General features: G+C 45.8%; 1 protein-coding gene across 1 annotated transcript; it reads left to right on the top strand.

Annotated features, from left to right (window-relative positions):
- The first annotated feature begins 23,798 nt into the window (after positions 1-23,798).
- LOC147986110 (uncharacterized) lies at positions 23,799-24,638 on the top strand. The gene is made up of 2 exons (XM_087541879.1): positions 23,799-23,870; positions 24,021-24,638. Exons 1-2 carry the CDS (start codon positions 23,799-23,801, stop codon positions 24,636-24,638), a joined length of 690 nt encoding a protein of 229 aa, XP_087398005.1.
- Positions 24,639-26,504: the final 1,866 nt, after the last annotated feature.

The following is a 26,504-nucleotide window of genomic DNA, read 5'->3' as shown; positions in this document are numbered from 1 at the left end:
CCCTCGGTCCTTATGCCTTAGGTTCTCGGTGTTGATCGAGACGGTGCTCCGGAGAATGCACCCGAGATGAAGCGAGTACACCTTGACTAATTCTTTGGGCGCCGTTGGATGCCCGTCGGAGTTCACTTGAGTAAATTCCTCCTTGACGGTGCGGAGCATGTTCGGGCGCCGGTCGTTCCGTTACCTCTTCGGTTGGCTGCCATCTGTGCGTGCGTTGCCATCATCAGTGGTGGCATCCTCGGTGGCACCATCAGTGGTGTCATCCCCGATGCCACTAGGGGTTGTGTAGTCAGGATCGGTGTCTTCCACGGCGTCCTCATAGCGATGAGGTTCTTCCTCCATCTCTTGGGATAGTTCCCAGAATTGCTTGCCCGAACCGCCGGCCTCATTGTTGTGGGCCATGTTTCTCTCTAAATAGGAAAAAAGTTTGGTCAAAAAGTTGGTTATTGTCAAGGAACAAGATCTCATCATTTAGGGTTTGTGAGGAATTATCATGGTCTCATCATTTAGGGTTTGTCGACACCGAGGCATCCTAAAAGCTAAGGTTTTATCATTTAGGGTTTGTCGACGCCGAGGCACCCTAAAAGCCTAAGATTTCATCATTTAGGTTCTTATCGACACCGAGGCACCCTAAAAGCCAAGGTATTATCATTTAGGGTTTGCCGACGTTGAGGCACCCTAAATGCTAAGTTAAGTTTTTATCATTTAGGGTTTATCGATGTCGAGGCATCCTAGGTTGACTGATATATATGGGTATCTGCTAATAATATACCCAATCAAGAAAAGGGAAGGAGAATTCTAAGTTGGGCCTAATCACTTGGCTCTATTGCCACCTATGGCAGTTGCTTTTTCGTCTGTCCACACATGAATTCGTCATATGTGTTTAATGCAGCAAGAATAAAGGGGCAGTTGATCCTACTTAATTTAAGTACTAAGATACCCCGGCCCATGCATTAGTCGCAAGTACCCCATATGTCCTATTTTTTTAGCAAAGTCATGCTAAAATTCATGGAAAATTTCAGCATGACCTTTGCTGAAAATAGGACATATGGAGTACCCGAATTTGCCAGAACGGAAGTTAATCGACATTCCGGCAAACTCAAGGGCCTCTTGGGGTACAGCAGCAGCATCACAAGTTGACAAAATTCCCAAGTAGTACAGGAGCAGCATCACAAGTAGTACCAATGAACATATAGTCCAGCAAGTTGAAAAAGCTAAAGTTCTCAGCATGAAGTAAACAGGAGTATCCAGAATAGTTATTTGCTTGATCTCAAGTTTGACATATACGATAGTGATAGATGTAAGGAGCAGAACAATGCCAAAGCCATAACCTCAAATCCGGAACAAATAAAAACACAAACTACAAATTGATGCGATCTAAATATACTTTTCCCTTAGAACAAAATAGCACTGTGATTTACAATGTAATTACTTTGAATATAACACTGTGATTACTCTAAAATTACACTGTAAATAAAATGGAATTATATTCATGAAGCTGCTATAAACTTAGATGCAATACTGCACAAAACATAGAAAAACAGAAGAAATGGTTTTAAAATGGATGCAAATACTACCCAAGAAAGAAAAAACACAAAGAATAGGGTTCCAAAATGCTTGCAGATCCAACATTTGCACTGCAAATACACTGAAAAAAAATAATGTAATTAACCTGAAATTGCACTGCAATTGTAGTGATTATAAAACTAGCAATCTCAGAGTTACAGTAAAAGTTGCAATGTTATTACCCATGGAATTATACTGTAACAACACTGTAGTGTCACTGCTCTATAATTTCAGAGGAACTAGAGTTATGAAGCTGTTGTAACTTAGATGCAGTTACTACCTAAAAACGCACACCATATAGGAAAAAAGCCAGCAGAATCAGAAATCACAAGTCAAGGGCTCCAGCCTCCAGGCCATCAGCTAGTAAATCGACAGGGCAATTGAGTTTTGAGTCCAGCACTACATCCACGCACTGACCACTAGAGCTGCAACATAATTGCCAGCAAAATCCACCGCTAAGACCACACATACACCTACATCAAACACCAGGGAATCGAATGAAACCACCAGATTTAGAAGAATCCCCACTACATCAAACACCACAAGATTAATTTGTAGTATGTCAATGTGCTGCTTTATGGGGCACTTAACATGTAACTAGATTTTCTAAATTTTGAAATTTTAGTTTTGATTATGCATATCACCGTTTTTCATCTAAAATGTGTAGTACTTTCATATTTATGGGCACCACATAATTTCAAAATTTTACTATGGGGCATTATATTTCTATAGAAGTACTACACATGCTGTTTTTGTTAAACATGCAATATGTTACAGAGAAAGAGGAGGCGCATTGGTCACTTGGCATGGGCCAGTTGTGATTCATGTAATCTTCTTCAGTTGTACTAGTACTTACATTAGTTCTCCCCTCCCATCGATCGACTAGTGATGTGCATATGGTTTCTTTTCTTAAGGCCAGCCATGGGATAAATTCATGCCCACACTCTTGTTCGCCCAGGTTCAGAGTTTCAGACATAGTGCATATATAGAGTTTCAGGCATACATACGTTCACTGGTAAAGTGAGTCGCTGGCCTAGCTACACGTAGCTCTACGATGCCTATGCAAATACCCAGCACATTCAGATTGCCCCGGGGACTGACGCCACCATGATCCTAGAGCATCTTCAAGGGCTATGCAACAAATGTTGTTTAGGTCCAATTTTGTAGAAGGGGGAGAGGGGAAGCTCATCGGGTGGCTCAAGGAGGCCGGCGAGAGCTTAGTAGCAGCAGAGGGTGGTGGTGCCCGAGGGGGAAGACGAGGGCGATGCAGCGGAGACAAGCTCGAGGTCGGGGTCGGGGAGGACGAAGCGGAGCTCGTGGACTTGTCGCCGAGGTGCGGGGACGGCGATGGCCGCGGCTAACACGGCGGCGAGGGGGAAGACGAGGGCGATGCAGCGGAGACGAGCTCGAGGCCGGGGTCGGGGAGGACGAAGCGGAGCTCGTGGACTTGCCGCCGAGGTGCGGGGACGGCGATGGTCGCGGCTAACACGGCGGCGAGGCTCGGGATCTGGCGGAGAAGGCGAGCGGGGGAGAGGGCGAGCATGGTGGCGCGGCTATGGCGTCGGGCCGGGGACGAGGACCGGGCAGCGGAAGGAGGGGGTGCGCGTGAGGGTGTGGCGAGGGGGGAAAGAGGATCTGGCGAGGGAGGGACGAAGGGATTGAGCGAATTTTTTGTTATTTGAAATTATTTATGAATATGAAAAAATAAATATGAATATGAATATGAATATGAATATGAATATGAATATGAATATGAATATGAATATGAAACAGTAATAAATTTTTTTATTATTTTTTGTTGCATCTAATAATTTTTTATGAATATGAATATGAAATTATTTATGAATATGAAAAAATATCATCAAATTTGTTATTTGAAATATCATCAAATTTTTTATTTGAAAATATAATAAAATTTGTTTTTTTGGATTTTTAGTTGCATTCATTTGTGACGGTGGAGCAGGGGAGGGTGCGGGGGGTCGTCGGCGGCGGTGGAGCGGGGGAGGATGTGGTGGGTCGCCGGCGGCGGTGAAGCGGGGGAGGGTGCGGTGGGTCATCGGCGGCGGTGGAGCGGGGGAGGGTGCGGGGGGTCATCGGCGGAGGTGGAGCGGGGGAGGGTGCGGGGGGTGCTCGGCGGTGAGGGAGATCTGGCAAGGGGTAATAGCAATCGAGATGGAGGGGGATCGAGATCGAGTGTCATCATGAATATTCAATATTTTTTCATATTGAATATGAAAAAATATCATCAAATTTGAAAAAATATTCATCAATTCAAAAAGTGCCCATGAAATTTAAAAATATTCATGAGTTCAAAAAGTGCCCATGAAATACAATCGAGAAATGAAGGCTGCAATTTAAATACAATCGATCTTAGCTAGCTATCTCTTCACAATCTTCTTGCCCTTATTTTTCGTAAATGGAGTTCTTCTCTTGAACGGACATCCTTTAGGTAGGGTGGTCCTGCTTCTTCTTGTGGTGTATGCTGCTACTTCATCGTCGTCGTCATGTTCCATCTTCGGGTCACCGTACTTGTCGAAGTCTTGCTCATTGGCGACTCCATCCATTCCGATGATCTTCCTTTTGCCTCTCCTCACGACAACACGAATAGGCTTTGACGGGTCGGTAATGAAGAAGCATTGGTCCACTTGGGAAGCCAGTACCCATGGCTCATTTTTCGCGGTGACGTTTGCGCCTGCGGTCTTGGATTTGGCTTCGGGTATAACCATGGTGGTGAAATACCGGTCTTCTTTTATGACGCTCTTGGCCCATCTAACACGGAACATCGGGACCTTCTCTCCAGCATAGCTCAGCTCCCAGATCTCCTCGATCCTTCCGTAGTATCTGTCCTTGTCGTTACCGGTGTAGGATTCCATCGTTACCCCGGAGTTCTGATAACCATCGCTCTTCATGTCCTTGTCCTCGGTGTAGAATGTGTAGCCGTTGATATCGTACGCCTCATAGGTCATCAGGTTGTGCTCGGCGCCCTGTGACAAGGCGAATATGAGTTTTCTTCCGCGGAAGAATCCTCATGTAAAGGGTACGACAGAAGCTTCTTCTTGAACCAATGCGTGAAACATGAGTTGTGCTCTTTGATTATATCTCCGTCCGTCCTCTGTTGGCCTCGGTCATTGTACGTCTTCTCAATAAAGGTTTTGTGCTCTACCACCCAAGGATCGACCACGCCTATGTGTTGTAGCGCGACTAGGTTTGCTCTTTCAAAGTCGGCGAGTCGACCCTCCAAGTCGACATGCATTTCGCGGTGACCCTCACGGTGACCCCATCCAGCGAGCCTGCCGAGGTGCCTGTTGACGGGCAGACCAACGGGGTTCTCGATGCCTAGATAATTCGTGCAGTAGGAGATGCACTCTTCGGTCAGAAAGCCCCTGGCTATGCTTCCCTCTGGACGTGACATGTTGCGAATGTATCCTTTGATGACACCATTCATCCTTTCGAATGACATCATGCTGTGCAGGAACGTCGGCCCGAGTTGGATGATATCCTCCACGATATGGACCAGCAGATGCACCATAACGTCGAAGAATGAGGGCGGGAAGTACATCTCAAGCTCGCATAGTATCACCACGATCTCTTCCTGTAGACTTCTGAGTTGCCTCACGCCAACCGACTTTCGAGAGATGACGTCGAAAAAGTTGCATAGGCCAAATAGCATTTCACGGACGTGCGCGTCCATGATCCCACGGATTGCAACTGGAAGTATCTGCGTCATCGGCATGTGACAGTCATGAGACTTCATCCCGCTGAACTTCTGCTTCGCTGGGTCTAGGTATCTTCTTATCTTTCCCGCGTAACCGTAAGGAAGTTTTACTCCTACGAGGCAGGTGAAAAACTACTCGATCTCCTCATGACTTAGAGTGAAGCACACGGGAGGGTAGTCATTTCCGGTCTTCTTGGCCTTTTGGCCTTTGCGACGACTTTCCGTGTCCTGCTTCGCCTCATCATCATCATCATTAGCGTGAAGCTCCTCCCTGATGCGCATTGATTTCAAGTCTGCCCTTGCTTTCGGCCCATCTTTGGTCCTCTCCGGCATGTTGAGCAGGGCACCAAGCAGACTCTCGCACACGTTCTTCATGATATGCATGACATCAAGGCTGTGAGGCACACGGTGGATCTTCCAGTACGGCAAGTCCAAGAAAACAGACCTCGTTTTCCATACCTTCAGCAGCGGCTCTGGCGCCTTTTGCTTCTTTCCCGGCTCTGGCGCCTTTTGCTTCTTTCCCGGCAGTGGGCAATCTTTCCAATTTTTCAACAGCTCATCTATTTCCTCGCCGCCCCTCATACGCGGGCGTCTTCGGGGTTCAGTTTCACCATCAAACAGATCCTTGCGTTTTATCCATGGGTCATCGTCGCGAAACCACCTTCGATGTCCCATGAACACGGTTTTTGAAGACCCGGGATCTCTATCTAGCTGGCGATACATTGTGTCATCCATGCACCTGACGCATCCAGAAAATCCATGGACCACCTACCCCGCGATATATCCGTAACCGAGATAGTCGTGCACCGTCGTGAGCAGTGTGGCTCTCATAGGGAAATATTCTTTCTCTGCGGCGTCCCACGTATTGGCTGGCGTTTTCCACAGCGTGTCTAGCTCCTCTTTCAGCAGCCCTAGATACAGATTGATGTCATTCCCTGGTTGTTTCGGCCCTTCAATTAGCATACTCATGTGAATGTACTTCCTCTTCATGCACAACCAGGGGGAAGGTTGTACATCCACACAAACACAGGCCAGGTGCTATGTGTGCTTCTCTGGCTGCCAAACGAATTGACCCCATCGGTGCTCGCGCCCAGCACGATGTTCCTGTTGGGGAACGTAGTAATTTCAAAAAAATTCCTACGCACACGCAAGATCATGGTGATGCATAGCAACGAGAGGGGGAGAGTGTGATCTACGTACCCTTGTAGATCGACAACGGAAGCGTTAACTTGGTTGATGTAGTCGTACGTCTTCATGGCCCGACCGATCAAGCACCGAAACTACGGCACCTCCGAGTTCTAGCACACGTTCAGCTCGATGACGATCCCCGGACTCCGATCCAGCAAAGTGTCGGGGAAGAGTTCCGTCAGCACGACGGCGTGGTGACGATCTTGATGTACTATTATCGCAGGGCTTCGCCTAAGCACCGCTACAATGTTATCGAGGACTATGGTGGAAGGGGGCACCGCACACGGCTAAGAATATGATCACGTGGATCAACTTGTGTCCCTAGGGGTGCTCCTGCCTCCGTATATAAAGGTTCAAGGGAGGGGGGCCGGCCAGCCATTATAGGGCGCGCCAGGAGGAGTCCTACTCCCTCCGGGAGTAGGACTCCCCCCCTTTCCTAGTTGGAATAGGATTCGCGGAGGGGCGGAAAGAGGAGAGAGAAGAGGAAGGGGGGCCGACCCCCTCTCCTTGTCCTATTCAGACCAAGGGGGGAGGGGCGCGCGGCCCATCTCTGGCCACCTCTCCTCTCTTCCACTAAGGCCCACTAAGGCCCATATACCTCCCGGGGGGATTCCGGTAACCTCCCGGTAATCCGGTAAAATCCTGATTTCACCCGGAACACTTTCGATATCCAAACATAGGCTTCCAATATATCAATCTTTATGTCTCGACCATTTCGAGACTCCTCGTCATGTCCGTGATCACATCCGGGACTCCGAACAACCTTCGATACATCAAAACGCATAAACTCATAATATAACTGTCATCGAAACCTTAAGCGTGCGGACCCTACGGGTTCGAGAACAATGTAGACATGACCGAGACACGTCTCCGGTCAATAACCAATAGCAGAACCTGGATGCTCATATTGGCTCCTACATATTCTACGAAGATCTTTATCGGTCAGACCCATACGTTGTTCCCTTTGTCATCGGTATGTTACTTGCCCGAGATTCGATCGTCGGTATCCTATACCTAGTTCAATCTCGTTACCGGCAAGTCTCTTTACTCGTTATGTAATACATCATCCCACAACTAACTCATTAGTTGCAATGCTTGCAAGGCTTAAGTGATGTGCATTACCGAGAGGGCCCAGAGATACCTCTCCGACAATCGGAGTGACAAATCCTAATCTCGAAATACGCCAACCCAACATGTACCTTTGGAGACACCTGTAGAGCTCCTTTATAATCACCCAGTTACGTTGTGACGTTTGGTAGCACACAAAGTGTTCCTCTGGCAAACGGGAGTTGCATAATCTCATAGTAATAGGAACATGTATAAGTCATGAAGAAAGCAATAGCAACATACTAAACGATCGGGTGCTAAGCTAATGGAATGGGTCATGTCAATCAGATCATTCAACTAATGATGTGATCCCGTTAATAAAATAACAACTCTTTGTCCATGGTTAGGAAACATAACCATCTTTGATTAATGAGCTAGTCAAGTAGAGGCATACTAGTGACACTCTGTTTGTCTATGTATTCACACATGTATTATGTTTCCGGTTAATACAATTCTAGCATGAATAATAAACTTTAATCATGATATAAGGAAATAAATAATAACTTTATTATTGCCTCTAGGGCATATTTCCTTCAGTCTCCCACTTGCACTAGAGTCAATAATCTAGATTACACAGTAATGATTCTAACACCCATGGAGCCTTGGTGCTGATCATGTTTTGCTCGTGGAAGAGGCTTAGTCAATGGGTCTGCAACATTCAGATCCGTATGTATCTTGCAAATCTCTATGTCTCCCACCTGGACTAGATCCCAGATGGAATTGAAGCGTCTCTTGATGTGTTTGGTTCTCTTGTGAAATCTGGATTCCTTCGCCAAGGCAATTGCACCAGTATTGTCACAAAAGATTTTCATTGGACCCGATGCACTAGGTATGACACCTAGATCGGATATGAACTCCTTCATCCAGACTCCTTTGTTTGCTGCTTCCGAAGCTGCTATGTACTCCGCTTCACATGTAGATCCCGCCACGACGCTTTGGTTAGAACTGCACCAACTGACAGCTCCACCGTTTAATGTAAACACGTATCCGGTTTGCGATTTAGAATCGTCTGGATCAGTGTCAAAGCTTGCATCAACGTAACCGTTTACGATGAGCTCTTTGTCACCTCCATATACGAGAAACATATCCTTAGTCCTTTTCAGGTACTTCAGGATGTTCTTGACCGCTGTCCAGTGATCCACTCCTGGATTACTTTGGTACCTCCCTACTAGACTTATCGCAAGGCACACATCAGGTCTAGTACACAGCATTGCATACATGATAGAGCCTATGGCTGAAGCACAGGGAACATCTTTCATTTTTCTCTATCTTCTGCAGTGGTCGGGCATTGAGTCTGACTCAACTTCACACCTTGTAACACATGCAAGAACCCTTTCTTTGCTTGATCCATTTTGAACTTCTTCAAAATCTTGTCAAGGTATGTGCTTTGTGAAAGTCCAATTAAACGTCTTGATATATCTCTATAATCTTTATGCCTAATATGTAAGCAGCTTCACCGAGGTCTTTCATTGAAAAACTCTTATTCAAGTATCCCTTTATGCTATCCAGAAATTCTATATCATTTCCAATCAGTAATATGTCATCCACATATAATATCAGAAATGCTACAGAGCTCCCACTCACTTTCTTGTAAATACAGGCTTCTCCAAAAGTATGTATAAAACCAAATGCTTTGATCACACTATCAACGCGTTTATTCCAACTCCGGGAGGCTTGCACCAGTCCATAAATGGATCGCTGGAGCTTGCACACTTTGTTAGCTCCCTTTGGATCGACAAAACCTTCCGGTTGCATCATATACAACTCTTCTTCCAGAAATCCATTCAGGAATGCAGTTTTGACATCCATCTGCCAAATTTCATAATCATAAAATGCGACAATTGCTAACATGATTCAGACAGACTTAAGCATCGCTACGGGTGAGAAGGTCTCATCGTAGTCAACCCCTTGAACTTGCCGAAACCCTTTTGTGACAAGTCGAGCTTTGTAGACAGTAATGTTACCGTCGGCGTCAGTCTTCTTCTTGAAGATCCATTTATTCTCAATTGCTTGCCGATCATCGGGCAAGTCAACCAAAGTCCATACTTTGTTCTCATACATGGATCCCATCTCAGATTTCATGGCTTCAAGCCATTTTGCAGAATCTAGGCTCACCATCACTTCTTCATAGTTCGTAGGTTCATCATGATCTAGTAGCATGACTTCCAGAACAAGATTACCGTACCACTCTGGCGCGGATCTCACTCTAGTTGATCTACGAGGTTCAGTAGTATCTTGTTCTGAAGTTTCATGATCATCATCATTAGCTTCCTCACTAACTGGTGTAGGTGTCACAGAAACAGGTTTCTGTGATGTAGTACTTTCCAATAAGGGAGTAGGTACAGTTACCTCGTCAAGTTCTACTTTCCTCCCACTCACTTCTTTCGAGAGAAACTCCTTCTCCAGAAAGTTTCCGAACTTAGCAACAAAAGTCTTGCCTTCGGATCTGTGATAGAAGGTGTATCCAATAGTCTCCTTTGGATATCCTATGAAGACACATTTCTCCGATTTGGGTTCGAGCTTATCAGGTTGAAGCTTTTTCACATAAGCATCGCAGCCCCAAACTTTCAGAAACGACAACTTTGGTTTCTTGCCAAACCATAGTTCATAAGGCGTCGTCTCAACAGATTTTGATGGTGCCCTATTTATGTTGGAAATATGCCCTAGAGGCAATAATAAATTAGTTATTGTTATATTTCCTTGTTCATGATAATCGTTTATTATCCATGCTAGAATTGTATTGATAGGAAACTCAGATACATGTGTGGATACATAGACAACACCATGTCCATAGTAAGCCTCTAGTTGACTAGCTCGTTGATCAATAGATGGTTACAGTTTCCTGACCATGGACATTGGATGTCATTGATAACGGGATCACATCATTAGGAGAATGATGTGATGGACAAAGACCCAATCCTAAGCCTAGCACAAGATCATGTAGTTCATATGCTGAAGCTTTTCTAATGTCAAGTATCATTTCCTTAGACCATGAGATTGTGCAACTCCCGGATACCGTAGGAGTGCTTTGGGTGTGCCAAACGTCACAACGTAACTGGGTGACTATAAAGGTGCACTACGGGTATCTCCGAAAGTGTCTGTTGGGTTGGCACGAATCGAGACTGGGATTTGTCACTCCGTGTAAACGGAGAGGTATCTCTGGGCCCACTCGGTAGGACATCATCATAATGTGCACAATGTGATCAAGGAGTTGATCACGGGATGATGTGTTACGGAACGAGTAAAGAGACTTGCCGGTAACGAGATTGAACAAGGTATCGGGATACCGACGATCGAATCTCGGGCAAGTATCGTACCGATAGACAAAGGGAATTGTATACGGGATTGATTAAGTCCTTGACATCGTGGTTCATCCGAAGAGATCATCCTGGAGCATGTGGGAGCCAACATGGGTATCCAGATCCCGCTATTGGTTATTGGCCAGAGAACGTCTCGGTCATGTCTGCATGGTTCCCGAACCCGTAGGGTCTACACACTTAAGGTTCGGTGACGCTAGGGTTATAGAGATATTAGTATGCGGTAACCCGAAAGTTATTTGGAGTCCCGGATGAGATCCCGGATGTCACGAGGAGTTCCGGAATGGTCCGGAGGTAAAGAATTATATATAGTAAGTGCTATTTCGGCTATCGGGACAAGTTTCGGGGTCACCGGTATTGTACCAGGACCACCGGAAGGGTCCCGGGGGTCCACCGGGTGGGGCCACCTACCCCGGGGGGCCACATGGGCTGTAGGGGGTGCGCCTTGGCCTATATGGGCCAAGGGCACCAGCCCCAAGAGGCCCATGCGCCAAGAGAAGAGTGAAAGGAAGAGTCCTAAAGGGGGAAGGCACCTCCGAGGTGCCTTGGGGAGGAGGGACTCCTCCCTTGGCCACACCCTTCCTTGGAGGGAGGGCCAAAGGCTGCGCCCCCCTCTCCCTTGGCCCTATATATAGTGGGGGGAAGGGAGGGCAGCAACACCTAAGCCCCGACGCCTCCCTCTCCCTCCCATGACACATCTCCCTCCTCCCGCAGCGCTTGGCGAAGCCCTGATGGAATCCCGCTACTTCCACCACGCCGTCGTGCTGCTGGATATCCATCAACCTCTCCTCCCCCCTTGCTGGATCAAGAAGGAGGAGATGTCGCTGCTCCGTACGTGTGTTGAACGCGGAGGTGCCGTCCGTTCGGTGCTAGGATCATCGGTGATTTGGATCACGACGAGTACGACTCCATCAACCCCGTTCTCTTGAACGCTTCCGCGCGCGATCTACAAGGGTATGTAGATCCACTCCTCCCTCGTTGCTAGATGACTCCATAGATTGATCTTGGTGACACGTAGGAAAATTTTGAATTATTGCTACGTTCCCCTACAATTTAATGTGAATGCGGCCGTCTCTAGAGCGTATCCCCAAAACGATAGCGGTAAATCAGTAAGAGACATCATAGATCGCACCATATCTAGTAAAGTACGATTACGACGTTCGGACACACCATTACGCTGTGGTGTTCCGGGTGGCGTGAGTTGTGAAACTATTCCACAATTTTTCAAATGTACACCAAACTCGTAACTCAAATATTCTCCTCCACGATCAGATCATAGAAACTTTATTTTCTTGTTACGATGATTTTCAACTTCACTCTGAAATTCTTTGAACTTTTCAAATGTTTTAGACTTGTGTTTCATTAAGTAGATATACCCATATCTGCTTTAGTCATCTGTGAAGGTGAGAAAATAACGATATCCGCCACGAGCCTCAACGTTCATCGGACCACATACATCTGTATGTATGATTTCCAACAAATCTATTGCTCTCTCCATAGTACTGGAGAACGGTGTTTTTGTCATCTTACCCATAAGGCACGGTTCTCAAGTACCAAGTGATTCATAATCAAGTGGTTCCAAAATCCCATCGGTATGGAGTTCTTCATGCGCTTTATACCGATATGACCTAAACGGTAGTGCCACAAATAAGTTGCACTATCATTATCAACTCTGCATCTTTTGGCTTCAACATTATGAATATGTGTGTTACTACTATCGAGATTCAATAAGAATAGACCACTCTTCAAGGTGCATGACCATAAAAGATATTACTCATATAAATAGAACAACCATTATTCTCTGATTTAAATGAATAACCGTCTCGCATCAAACAAGATCCAGATATAATGTTCATGCTTAACGCTGGCACCAAATAACAATTATTTAGGTCTAATATTAATCCCGAAGGTAGATGTAGAGGTAGCGTGCCGACCGTGATCACATCGACTTTGGAACTGTTTCCCACGCGCATCGTCACCTCGTCCTTAGCCAATCTTCGCTTAATTCGTAGTCCCTGTTTCGAGTTGCAAGTATTAGCAACAAAACCAGTATCAAATACCCAGGTGCTACTGCGAGCATTAGTAAGGTACACATCAATAACATGTATATCACATATACCTTTGTTCACCTTGCCATCCTTCTTATCCGCCAAATACTTGGGGCAGTTCCACTTCCAGTGACCAGTCTGCTTGCAGTAGAAGCACTTAGTTTCAGGCTTAGGTCCAGACTTGGGTTTCTTCTCCTGGGCAGCAACTTGCTTGTTGTTCTTCTTGAAGTTCCCCTTCTTCTTCCCTTTGCCCTTTTTCTTGAAACTGGTGGTCTTGTTGACCATCAACACTTGATGCTCCTTTTTGATTTCTACCTCCGCAGCTTTCAGCATTGCGAAGAGCTCGGGAATAGTCTTATTCATCCCTTGCATATTATAGTTCATCACGAAGCTCTTGTAGCTTGGTGGCAGTGATTGGAGAATTCTGTCAATGACGCAATCATTTGGAAGATTAACTCCCATTTGAATCAAGTGATTATGATACCCAGACATTTTGAGTATATGCTCACTGACAGAACTATTCTCCTCCATCTTGCAGCTATAGAACTTATTGGAGACTTCATATCTCTCAATCGGGCATTTGCTTGAAATATTAACTTCAACTCCTGGAACATCTCATATGCTCCATGACGTTCAAAACGTCGTTGAAGTCCCGGTTCTAAGCCGTAAAGCATGGCACACTGAACTATCGAGTAGTCATCAGCTTTGCTCTGCCAGACGTTCATAACATCTGGTGTTGCTCCAGCAGCAGGCCTGGCACCCAGCGGTGCTTCCAGGACGTAATTCTTCTGTGCAGCAATGAGGATAATCCTCAAGTTACGGACCCAGTCCGTGTAATTGCTACCATCATCTTTCAACTTTGCTTTCTCAAGGAACGCATTAAAATTTAACGGAACAACAGCACGGGCCATTTATCTACAATCATACATAAACAAGCAAGATACTATCAGGTACTAAGTTCATGATAAATTTAGGTTCAATTAATCATATTACTTAAAGAACTCCCAATTAGATAGACATCTCTCTAATCCTCTAAGTGATTACGTGATCCAAATCAACTAAACCATGTCCGATCATCACGTGAGATGGAGTAGTTTCATTGGTGAACATCACTATGTTGATCATATCTACTATATGATTCACGCTCGACCTTTCGGTCTCCGTGTTCCGAGGCCATATCTGTATATGCTTGGCTCGTCAAGTATAACCTGAGTATTCCGCGTGTGCAACTGTTTTGCACCCGTTGTATTTGAAGGTAGAGCCTATCACACCCGATCATCACGTGGTGTCTCGGCACGAAGAACTTTTGCAACGGTGCATACTCAGGGAGAACACTTCTTGATAATTTAGTGAGAGATCATCTTATAATGCTACCGTCAATCAAAGCAAGATAAGATGCATAAATGATAAACATCACATGCAATCAATATAAGTGATATGATATGGCCATCATCATCTTGTGCTTGTGATCTCCATCCTCGAAGCACCGTCGTGATCACCATCGTCACCGGCGCGACACCTTGATCTCCATCATAGCATCGTTGTCGTCTCGCCAATCTTATGCTTCCACGACTATCGCTACCGCTTAGTGATAAAGTAAAGCATTACACCGCGATTGCATTGCATACAATAAAGCGACAACCATATGGCTGCTGCCAGTTGCCGATAACTCAGTTACAAAACATGATCATCTCATACAATAAAATTTAGCATCATGTCTTGACCATATCACATCACAACATGCCCTGCAAAAACAAGTTAGACGTCCTCTACTTTGTTGTTGCATGTTTTACGTGGCTGCTACGGGCTTAAGCAAGAACCAATCTTACCTACGCATCAAAACCACAACGATAGTTTGTCAAGTTGGTGCTGTTTTAACCTTCACAAGGACCGGGTGTAGCCACACTCGGTTCAACTAAAGTTGGAGAAACTGTCACCCGCAAGCCACCTATGTGCAAAGCACGTCGGGAGAACCGGTCTCGCATAAGCGTAAGCGTAATGTCGGTCCAGGCCGCTTCGTCCAACAATACCGCCGAACCAAAGTATGACATGCTGGTAAGCAGTATGAGTTATATCGCCCACAACTCACTTGTGTTCTACTCGTGCAAATAACATCAACATATAAAACCTAGGCTCGGATGCCACTGTTGGGGAACGTAGTAATTTCAAAAAAATTCCTACGCACACGCAAGATCATGGTGATGCATAGCAACGAGAGGGGGAGAGTGTGATCTACGTACCCTTGTAAATCGACAACGGAAGCGTTAACTTGGTTGATGTAGTCGTACGTCTTCACGGCCCGACCGATCAAGCACCGAAACTACGGCACCTCCGAGTTCTAGCACACGTTCAGCTCGATGACGATCCTCGGACTCCGATCCAGCAAAGTGTCGGGGAAGAGTTCCGTCAGCACAACGGCATGGTGACGATCTTGATGTACTACTGTCGCAGGGCTTCGCCTAAGCACCGCTACAATGTTATCGAGGACTATGGTGGAAGGGGGCACCGCACACAGCTAAGAATATGATCACGTGGATCAACTTGTGTCCCTAGGGGTGCTCCTACCTCCGTATATAAAGGTTCAAGGGAGGGGGGCCGGCCAGCCATCATAGGGCGCGCTAGGAGGAGTCCTACTCCCTCCGGGAGTAGGACTCCCCCGCTTTCCTAGTTGGAATAGGATTCGCGGAGGGGGGAAAAGAGGAGAGAGAAGAGGAAGGGGGGCCGGCCCCCTCTCCTTGTCCTATTCGGACCAAGGGGGGAGGGGCGCGCAGCCCATCTCTGGCCACCTCTCCTCTCTTCCACTAAGGCCCACTAAGCCCCATATACCTCCCGGGGGGTTCCGGTAACCTCCCGGTAATCCGGTAAAATCCCGATTTCACCCGGAACACTTCCGATATCTAAACATAGGCTTCCAATATATCAATATTTATGCCTCGACCATTTCAAGACTCCTCGTCATGTCCGTGATCACATCCGGGACTCCGAACAACCTTTGGTACATCAAAACGCATAAACTCATAATATAACTGTCATCGAAACCTTAAGCGTGCGGACCCTACGGGTTCGAGAACAATGTAGACATGACCGAGACACGTCTCCGGTCAATAACCAATAGCGGAACCTGGATGCTCATATTGGCTCCTACATATTCTACGAAGATCTTTATCGGTCAGACCGCATAACATCATACGTTGTTCCCTTTGTCATCGGTATGTTACTTGCCCGAGATTCGACCGTCGGTATCCTATACCTAGTTCAATCTCATTACCGGCAAGTCTCTTTACTCGTTATGTAATACATCATCCCACAACTAACTCATTAGTTGCAATGCTTGCAAGGCTTAAGTGATGTGCATTACCGAGAGGGCTCAGAGATACCTCTCCGACAATCGGAGTGACAAATCCTAATCTCGAAATACGCCAACCCAACATGTACCTTTGGAGACACCTGTAGAGCTCCTTTATAATCACCCAGTTACGTTGTGACGTTTGGTAGCACACAAAGTGTTCCTCCGGCAAACGGGAGTTGCATAATCTCATAGTCATAGGAACATGTATAAGTCATGAAGAAGCAATAGCAACATACTAAACGATCGGGTGCTAAGCTAATGGAGTGGGTCATGTCAATCAGATCATTCAACTAATGATGTGATCTCGTTAATCAAATAACAACTCTTTGTCCATGGTTAGGAAACATAACCATCTTTGATTAATGAGCTAGTCAAGTAGAGGCATACTAGTGACACTCTGTTTGTCTATGTATTCACACATGTATTATGTTTCCGGTTAATACAATTCTAGCATGAATAATAAACTTTTATCATGATATAAGGAAATAAATAATCACTTTATTATTGCCTCTAGGGCATATTTCCTTCAGTTCCTTGGATCGTCCCCAAATTCTGGGTGTTCGAAGTTCAACGCTTGCCACTGGCTTGCATCCTTAGGGTGAGTCATCATCTTGTCTTTTTATTTATCTCCGGATCATTTCCGTCATCTTCTTGCTTCTTCTCCTCCCAATCCGCGTGCCAACGCAGGAGCTTTGCTAGCTTAGGGTCCGTGAAATACCGCTGCAGACGAGGAGTGATTGTAAAGTACCACACCACTTTTCGAGGAGCTTTCTTCCTCTTCTTGTATCGAGTGACGCCGCACACCGGACATATGGTAGACTCCGCGTGCTCATCCCGATAAATGATGCAATTGTTCATGCACACATGGTATTTCACGTGCGGTAAATCCAAAGGACACACGATTTTCTTCGCCTCCTTGAAATTGGTCGGGCACTTGTTCCCCTTGGGAAGACGTTCGTGCCAGAATGACATGTTCTCGTCGAAGCATGCGTCGGTCATTTTGTGTTTTACCTTCATCTCCAGAGCCATGAGCGTTACTTTTAGGCAGGTATCCTCGGGCCTGCATCCTTCATACAATGGAGTAACCGCATCTATCTCCAGTTGATCCAGCTTGGCTTTCTCTCGGGCGGCAGCTCTTGCGTTATCTGTCTGCTTGAGAAGCAGCTCTTGAATATGAGGGTCCTGCACCCAGCCCATCGATGGTCCATCGTCGTCTGCTCCGGCATCTTCATCTTCCTCATCATCATGTCCGGCATCTTCTACATGATGACTGTGTACAGCATCAACATCGTGATCATGTCCTGGAGATTCTTCGTCTTCTCGCCCGCCCTCGCCGCGGTGGTTGTCTTGCTGCCCTTCCTCATTTCTTGTTCGGCCCCCATGGACGACTTCATAGTCATCTTCATCACCTTGCCACTGATAGCCATCCATGAAACCATGCAAGAGCAGGTGGTCCCGCACCTACCCGGAATCCGGGTCCGCAATAAGGCTCTTCAGCTTGCATCTTTGACATGGACATCTTATCTCCATCTCATTCTTTTGAAGCATCTTGACCTTCGCGGAGCTCAAAAACCTATTCACAGTGCCTTCGGTCATCATACGGACCATGGTCGCCTGTAGGGTAGAGCAAAACGATATTTTAGAACCAAGAAAAAATTTGGCATGACTTTCCCTAAAAATAGGACCAAAAAGAATGCATAGTGCCAAAATTCTCGCCGAAACGGAAATGAATCAATATTCCGGCAAAATATTGTCAACTATCGCATTTAAAATACCGGTACCTGCAAACACAAACATATATGCACCACCACAAACATATGCAACACCACAAACATACATAGATCTAGCTAGGCCATAAAAAGTGCATGTGCACGTTGTTGGAGGGAGAAAAAAGTAGATCTACAACATAAACAAAGCTTTCCCCTTACTTACCTATCAAAAAAGGTAATTTAACCACTTAATTTGGATGAATCTATGTTGCAAATGAGGTGAGGAGGAGGAGGCAGCCGAGACAAGCTTGGAGGAGGAGGTGGAGAGAATGAAGTGGGGAAAGTGAGTGTGTAGGTGGCTTGGCTGTCCAAAATATCTAGCTGCTCCCAGGTTACTAATGGCGCACCACCTACGAATGCACCATTAGTAACCCTAGTTACTAATGGCGCACCAGCTGGCGGTGCGCCATTAGTAGTTTTGCAAAAAAAATGATAGTAGTGGCGCACGTGGTGAGTGGTGCGCCATTACTAGTTAAACTAGTAATGGCGCACTGTTCCCTGGTGCGCCATTAGTATTTTTGGAAAAATAAAAAAATGTTAGTAGTGGCGCACCATTGGTGTGGTGCGCCATTAGTGTGATAGACACTAATGGCGCACCAGCACATGGTGCGCCACTGCTATATAGGAGTGGCGCACCACATATGTGCTGCGCCATTAGTGTGATAGACACTAATGGCGCACCAGCACATGGTGCGCCACTGCTATATAGGAGTGGCGCACCACATATCTGGTGCGCCATTAGTGTCCATATCATCTATAGCCCTTTTCCTAGTAGTGTCACATAAGCATCGCAACCCCAAACTTTAAGAAACGACAACTTAGGTTTCTTGCCAAACCATAGTTCATACGGTGTCGTCTCAACGGATTTAGATGGTGCCCTATTTAACGTGAATGCAGCAGTCTCTAATGCATAACCCCAAAATGATAGTGGTAAACCGGTAAGAGACATCATAAATCGCATCATATCTAATAAAGTACGGTTACAACATTCGGACACACCATTACGCTGTGGTGTTCTAGGTGGCGTGAGTTGTGAAACTATTCCACTTTGTTTTAAATGAAGGCCAAACTCGTAACTCAAATATTCACCTCTGCGATCAGATTGTAGAAATTTTATTTTCTTGTTACGATGATTTTCTACTTCACTGTGAAATTCTTTGAACTTTTCAAATGTTTCAGACTTATGTTTTATTAAGTAGATATATCCATATCTGCTCAAATCATCTATGAAGTTCAGAAAATAATGATACCCGCCGCGAGCCTCAACACTCATCGGATTGCATACATCGGTATGTATTATTTCCAATAAGTCAGTGGCTCGCTCCATTTTTCCGGAGAACGGAGTCTTAGTCATCTTGCCCATGAGGCATGGTTCGCAAGCATCAAATGATTCATAATCAAGTGATTCTAAAAGCCCATCACATGGAGTTTATTCATGCGCTTTACACCAATTTAACCTAAATGGTTGTGCCAGAAATATGTTGCACTATCATTATCAACTTTGCATCTTTTGGCATCAATATTATGAATATGTGTATCACTATGATCGAGATTCAATAAACCATTCACATTGGGTGTATGACCATAGAAGGTTTTATTCATATAAACAGAACAACAATTATTCTCTGACTTAAATGAATAACTGTATTGCAATAGACATGATCTAATCATATTAATGCTCAACGCAAACACCAAATAACATTTATTTAGGTTCAATTCTAATCCTGAAGGTAGAGTGAGTGTGCGATGGTGATTGTATCAACCTTGGAATTACTTCCAACACACATCATCACCTCGTCCTTAACTAGTCTCTGTTTATTTTGCAACTCCTGTTTCGAGTTACTACTCTTAGCAACTGAATTAGTATCAAATACCGAGGGGTTGCTATAAACACTCGTAAAGTACACATCAATAACATGTATATCAAATATAACTTTGTTCACTTTGCCATCCTTCTTATCCGCCAAGTATCTAAGGTAGTTCCACTCCTAGTGACCATTTCCTTTGCAGTAGAAGCACTCAGTTTCAGGCATGGGTTTAGCTTTGGGCTTCATCATGGGAGTGGCAACTTTCTTTCCATTCTTTTTGAAGTTTCCTTTTCTTTCCCTTGCCCTTTTTCTTGAAACTAGTGGTCTTGTTAACCATCAACACTTGATGTTATTTCTTGATTTCTACCTTCGCTAATTTCAGCATCACGAAGAGCTTGGGAATCGTCTTCGTCATCTCTTGTATATTATAGTTCATCACGAAGTTCTAGTAACTTGGTGATAGTGACTAGAGAACTCTGTCAATCACTATCTTATCTGGAAGATTAACTCCCACTTGATTCAAGTGATTGTAGTACCTAGACATTCTGAGCATATGCTCACAAGCTGAGCTATTCTCCTCCATCTTGTAGGCAAAGTACTTTGTCACAGGTCTCATACCTCTCAACACGGGCATGAGTCTGAAATACCAATTTCAACTCTTGGAACATCTCATATGTTCCATGTCGTCCAAAACATTTTTTAAGTCAAGGTTCTAAGCCGTAAAGCATGGTGCACTAAACTATCAAGTAGTCATCATACCAAGCTTGTCAAACATTCATAACGTCTGCATCTGCTCCTGCAATAGTTCTATCACCTAGCGGTGCATCAAGGACATAATTCTTCTGTGCAGCAATGAGGATAATCCTCAGATCATGGACCTAGCCCGCATCATTGCTACTATCATCTTTCAACTTAGTTTTCTCTAGGAACATATCATAAATAAAATGGGGAAGCTATACGCGAGCTATTGATCTACAACATAGATATGCAAATACTATCAGGACTAAGTTCATGATAAATTTAACTTCAATTAATCATATTACTTAAGAACTCCCACTTAGATAGACATCCCTCGAGTCACCTAAATGATCACGTGATCCATATCAACTAAACCATGTCTGATCATCATGTGAGATGCAGTAGTTTTCAATGGTGAACATATCTATGTTGATCATATCTACTATATGATTCACGTTCGACCTTTCGGTCTCAGTGTTCCGAGGCCATATCTGCATATGTTAGGCTCATCAAGTTTAACTCGAGTATTCTGCACGTGCAAAACTGGCTTGCACCCGTTGTATGTGAACGTAGAGCTTATCACACCCGATCATCACGTGGTGTCTCAGCATGACGAACTGTAGCAACGGTGCATACTCAGGGAGAACACTTATGATGTGGAGCATCGCTCGTCCACCCACACGGACACTCCATCACCACCGCAAGCACCAAGTGGACCTATGACAAGAGCTCGAGCACGCGCCATTGAAACCAAGGTGAACTCACTCCTACTTGAGATAGATATGGACATGAATGGAACTTGGTTGCTACCTCACCAAAATATGCTATGTTTCATTAGGTACGAGGACGAACTTTGACAAGAGGTTATGGAGTACCCCTCAGGCCTAAGAGAAGGACCCCAAGACCCAAGAGCTGACCGAAAGTGTCGAGATGAAGAAAACAAAGTGTGCAGAAATTGCACTACCGGACAGTCCGGTCGCACAGAAATTGCACTACCGGACAGTACGGTCCCCACAGCGGACAGTACGGTGGCACCCGAAAATGGATCTGTACTCACCGGACTGTCCGGTCCTTAGCACCGGACTGTCCGGTAGGCCCAGTTTCTCTACGAACTGGACTAAAAAGCCCGTGTAACCTCCGAGGCCCACACCCTTTCGCCCCTAGACTATATATTTCGTGCTCCGCTCAGTTTTTAGGGTTAGCAAAGTATTTAGAACACCAAAGAGAGCTTTGCTCCTTGTATCCCCTCCTATTGGAGATCAAGCCCCCATCTAGGGAAGAATCCTCGGGATTATCAAGCCCTCCTCTTGGAGAAGATCAAGATCAAGACCTCGCCTAGTAGGAAGAACTTACCTAGTGCTATTTTCTTTGAATTGTTCATGTAATCTTGTGGATATCATGTATGCTACTCTAGTGGATGTGATATTTGGGTTTGTTTGAGTGATTTGTCCCTTGTGTTCTTGAGTGTTCTTCCTCTTTTCCCCCTCCAAGTGTGAAAAGATCCCCTCTAGGGTTTCACCCTACAACATCTTGGTATTAGAGCAAGGTTGATTCACATCTTGGAGTCCCATCCCCCCATTTGCTAGCTTGATTTTGTTGTTTTTCGTCCAAATTCGAAAATCCCCACAAAAATAGCCCCAAAAAAATTTCTTGCAATTTGTTGGATCTTGTGAGATTTGGTTGTTTTGGTCCATGGATTTGATGTTTGGCAAGTGGATCTAGCCCTACCCAACAACCCCCACCCTTCCCTCCATGAAATCCGGCAAATTTGACATCTTCTCCATCAATTTCTGCCCAAAAATTTTCAAGTTCGAGCTTTTCCCACCTGCACCGGACTGTCCGCACCGAGGACCGGACTGTCCGCTCACATCAAGACCAAAATCGCAGTTGGACCGGACTATCCGCTCCCCAATACTGGACTGTCCGCTCGAATCAGAAGGTTTTCGGATGCATACCGGACTGTCTGCTACCCAGGACCGAACTGTCCGCTAGTTCAAAAACTGCTTCGGTTGATCTCTTGTTTCAGCCTTATCTTCCACATCCGAAGTCCGTTTTTCGAGTTCTTTAGCTCGTTTGGAAGCTCTTGACATCCCCCATCCACATACATCGTTACCACCACCATTATCCTCCATCCAAATTCATCATAAAAGCACCGACCTTCTGCATTTGACCGATTTTGAGTTGCGGTTTCTATTTCCTAAGGTGTTTCGGCTACTCAGGAGCGTGTGACATCGGCATCGCTGCCTTTCATCATCACCTTGGAGTCATCTTCACCACTAACTATAAGAAAGGATGGTAACCTCGACAACACTTACTTCTTACCGTTGCTTTTGCATTGATAGCCCGGGCCATTTTGCGTTGCTTACCCATCGAGACTAGCAAGTTGAGAATTGCCGGGCCACGTTATTGTGCATTGTAGTGATCTTGTTACCATCTTAGTGCCATAAGTCTCTCCCGTGCATATCTTACATACTTGTCTCATATCATACTTGGCTCGAGCATCAAGCATAGAAAAAAAGATAAAGAAAGAAAAGCTTTTAAGCAAAAGAGGAGAAACAAAGAGCTTGTAAGCAATAGCATTGAGCCATTTTGCATAGACATATCATCTTGGTCACCGCATACATAGAATAGTTGGGATTGAAGACAGCACGTTTCTCTTATAGGTTGGTGCACATGCGTATCTTGCCCATTTGAGCGATCGAGCTAGCATCTCTCTAGCATTCGCACAACAAGAGCATTCTCCGTGGTTGCACATTCTGAGCTCACCCTTGGTTGTGCAGATCACATCTATCTTCTCTGTGTGTGTGTTCCTAGTGATATCCTTGGGCTCGATCTATTTGCTTTACCTACATTTTTGTGAACCTTCTCAACCTTATCGATATCTTGACTAACATTTGCTTGAAGTTTTTTCCACCATCTTAACCGAGCTCCTCCATAAGCCTTTTACTTGTAGGTCTGAGAAACAAATCCGGTTCCAATTCTACTATTGTGGCATTACATTGAGTGACACTTGTTACATCCTCAATCATCGAAAAAGGTAACTTCGGTATTGTTCTCTCATTTTCCTACTCACCCCACTTGGTTATGATGGATAGGCCAAGTTCGTCGGTGAACCCGCTTTTCGAGGAGCAAGGTGATGATCCCGGCTACGTCACCAAGAGCCACTTCTTCGTCGCATAACGAGCTCTCCATCATGAAAGTGAAGCCTTGGGTGAACGCCTTGACCAACTCGCTGCTGACCTTCGCCAATCGGAAGCAAGGAACCGTGACTACATTGACGACAAGTTCTCTACACAAATGGAAGAACTCCGCAACATGATCGTGCGGCGCCCGTCTTCCTCATCCTCGTCAACAAGACGGGGCCACTCAAGCCACCGCTCAAGTCGGCAATCTTCGGACTACTCCTCTTACGAAGCAAGTCCTCCACGAGCTCGAGTCCCTCGACATGAAGATCCTCAAGATCGCCAAGCTCCAGAAAATCCATTCCATGGCAATGGCCTACAAGACCGAGTCCGAGCACGTGAAAGGGCACATCAACAAGCGTAAGAAGCAATGGAGCAAGAGCAAATACCTCCACAAGTGCCTCGTCAAGAACCTCAAGATGATGACGCAATCCGTCAAGCTCAAGCACTCGAAGCACAATGCGCACTCCGCGAGTCCACTAGAGCCGTCGAAGAGCACAACCGCCAAGTGTGTGAACAAGAGGAAGCATTTCGCCAAGCGCAACAAGAATAAGCCGCTCGACGCAAAGAGCAACAAGAAAGGCGCAACCAAGCGCATATTCCTCGTCCTCCTCCTCAACAAGAGCGACACCAAGTGGAACAAGTGCGTCAAGTGGAACAAGTGCGTCGAGACCCTCCCCCACACCAAGAGCGACACCTCGAGGAACGAGCATTTGAAGACCTTCCTCCACGGCAAGAGCGACATCAATACCGCCACTACGATGAAGAAATCCACTACGGCAAGCTCAAGTTCAACATGCCCAAGTTCTCCGGAAGCAATGATCCCGAAGAATACCTCTCATGGGCCTTGAAGGTGGACAAGATATTCCGTCTTTACAAGTACGACGAGGAAAAGAAGATCGCCATGGCCTCCCACGAATTTCAAGACTACGTCCTCATTTGGTGGGAACAAGTGATCGAGCGACGACAAACAAGAGGCGAGCCACCAATCACAACTTGGGTGGACATGAAGGATGTCATGAGAGCCCGCTTCGTGCCTACACACTACACTCGTGATCTCTTCAATAAGTTGCAACTCCTCAAGCAAGGCACGAAGAGGTGGAAGAATAATACCAAGAAATGGAGATTGCCATGATACGAGCCAATGTCAAGGAAGACGACGAGCAAACAATGGCACGCTTCTTGAATGGCCTCAACCACCCAATCAAGCGGATTGCCGACTTCCAACCATACTCAAACCCTCTCGAGCTAGTTCATCAAGCGACCAAGGCCGAGCGACAAGTGCAAGATGACTTCAAATATGCCAAGTACTCGTCCAAGACCTACGGCTCCTACTCTCAAGCTCCCGCGGCTTCGCCAGCTCCTACCTCAACTAGAGCATCACGAAGTACCGGCGACAAGTCAAGTTCCAAGCAAGCTACACCTTCCTTGACTCGTCCTCCGGCAAGCACTTACAAATCCAAGACTCCCTCATCTTCGGCGCCAACAAATGACCCCGTCAAGACAAGTTCTCTCAAGTGCTTCACATGTGGTGGCCGAGGACACAAGTCCTTCGAATGCACCAACAAGCGGGCCATGATCTTCAATGATGATGGCACATATGACTCGATGAGTGAAGAAGAAATGGAAGCCCTTGAGCACGTGGCCATGCACCGGTGCGTGAACGAAGATGAAGATGATCAAGTGTTTTCTGACAACGATTCAAGTCCCTCCCTCATGGTATCCAATGTCTTGATGCTCCAACACCATCAAGATGAAGACCAACGGTGCCACGTCTTCCACACCAAGGCCGGCATCAACGAGCATTCCATGAAAGTCGTCATCGACGGAGGAAGTTTTCACAACTTGGCGAGTGATGAGCTATGTTCCAAGCTCCAATTGGTCAAGAAGAAGCACCCTCGTCCCTACAAGGTGCAATGACTAAGCGACTCCGGAACAATTCAAGTGGAGCATAAGTTTCTTTCAAGATCGGTGCCTACGAGGACACCTTGGAGTGCGACGTGGTCCCTATGTCTGTGTGCCATCTTCTCTTGGGACGACCTTGGCAATTCGATCACGGAGTCATCCACAACGGAAGAACCAAAAACTATAGCTTCAAGATGAAGGGCAAGGAGTATGTGCTTCGACTAATGTCACCAAGCCAAGTGATCGCCGATAAGCAAGCCTCCACCCATCGTGGAGAGCCTAGTGAGAGAGTGAACCACCAAAAAGAAAGTGAGCGCCACAAACCAAAATTGAGCGACTCTTTGCCAAGAGAGAAAAACGTAGTCCTCCTAGCCACAAAAAGAGAGATGAGAGAAGTGTGTGAGAACCCATCAAGTGTCATCCACTTTGTCCTACTTTGCAAAGATGAGGTGGCAAAAACTAACACTCCTAATCTGCTTCCTCTAGTGTTCTCTAAATTGTTGCAGGAATTCGAGGATGTCTTTCCCGATGAGCTACCTCTCGGTCTCCCTCCTCTATGTGGTGTTGTGTTGGGGAACGTAGTAATTTCAAAAAAAATTCCTACGCACACACAAGATCATGGTGATGCATAGCAACGAGAGGGGAGAGTGTGATCTACGTACCCTTGTATACCGACAGCGGAAGCGTTAGCACAACGCGGTTGATGTAGTCGTACATCTTCACGGCCTGGCCGATCAAGCACCGAAACTATGGCACCTCCGAGTTTTAGCACACGTTCGGCTCGATGACGATCCCCGGACTCCGATCCAGCA

Source organism: Triticum urartu, chromosome 2A, assembly GCF_056163025.1.
Source record: "Triticum urartu cultivar PI428250 chromosome 2A, HENAU_Tu73, whole genome shotgun sequence".
Taxonomy (NCBI): domain Eukaryota; kingdom Viridiplantae; phylum Streptophyta; class Magnoliopsida; order Poales; family Poaceae; genus Triticum; species Triticum urartu.
Note: the sequence above shows the minus strand (reverse complement) of the source record. Positions and strands in the feature narration are given on the sequence as shown.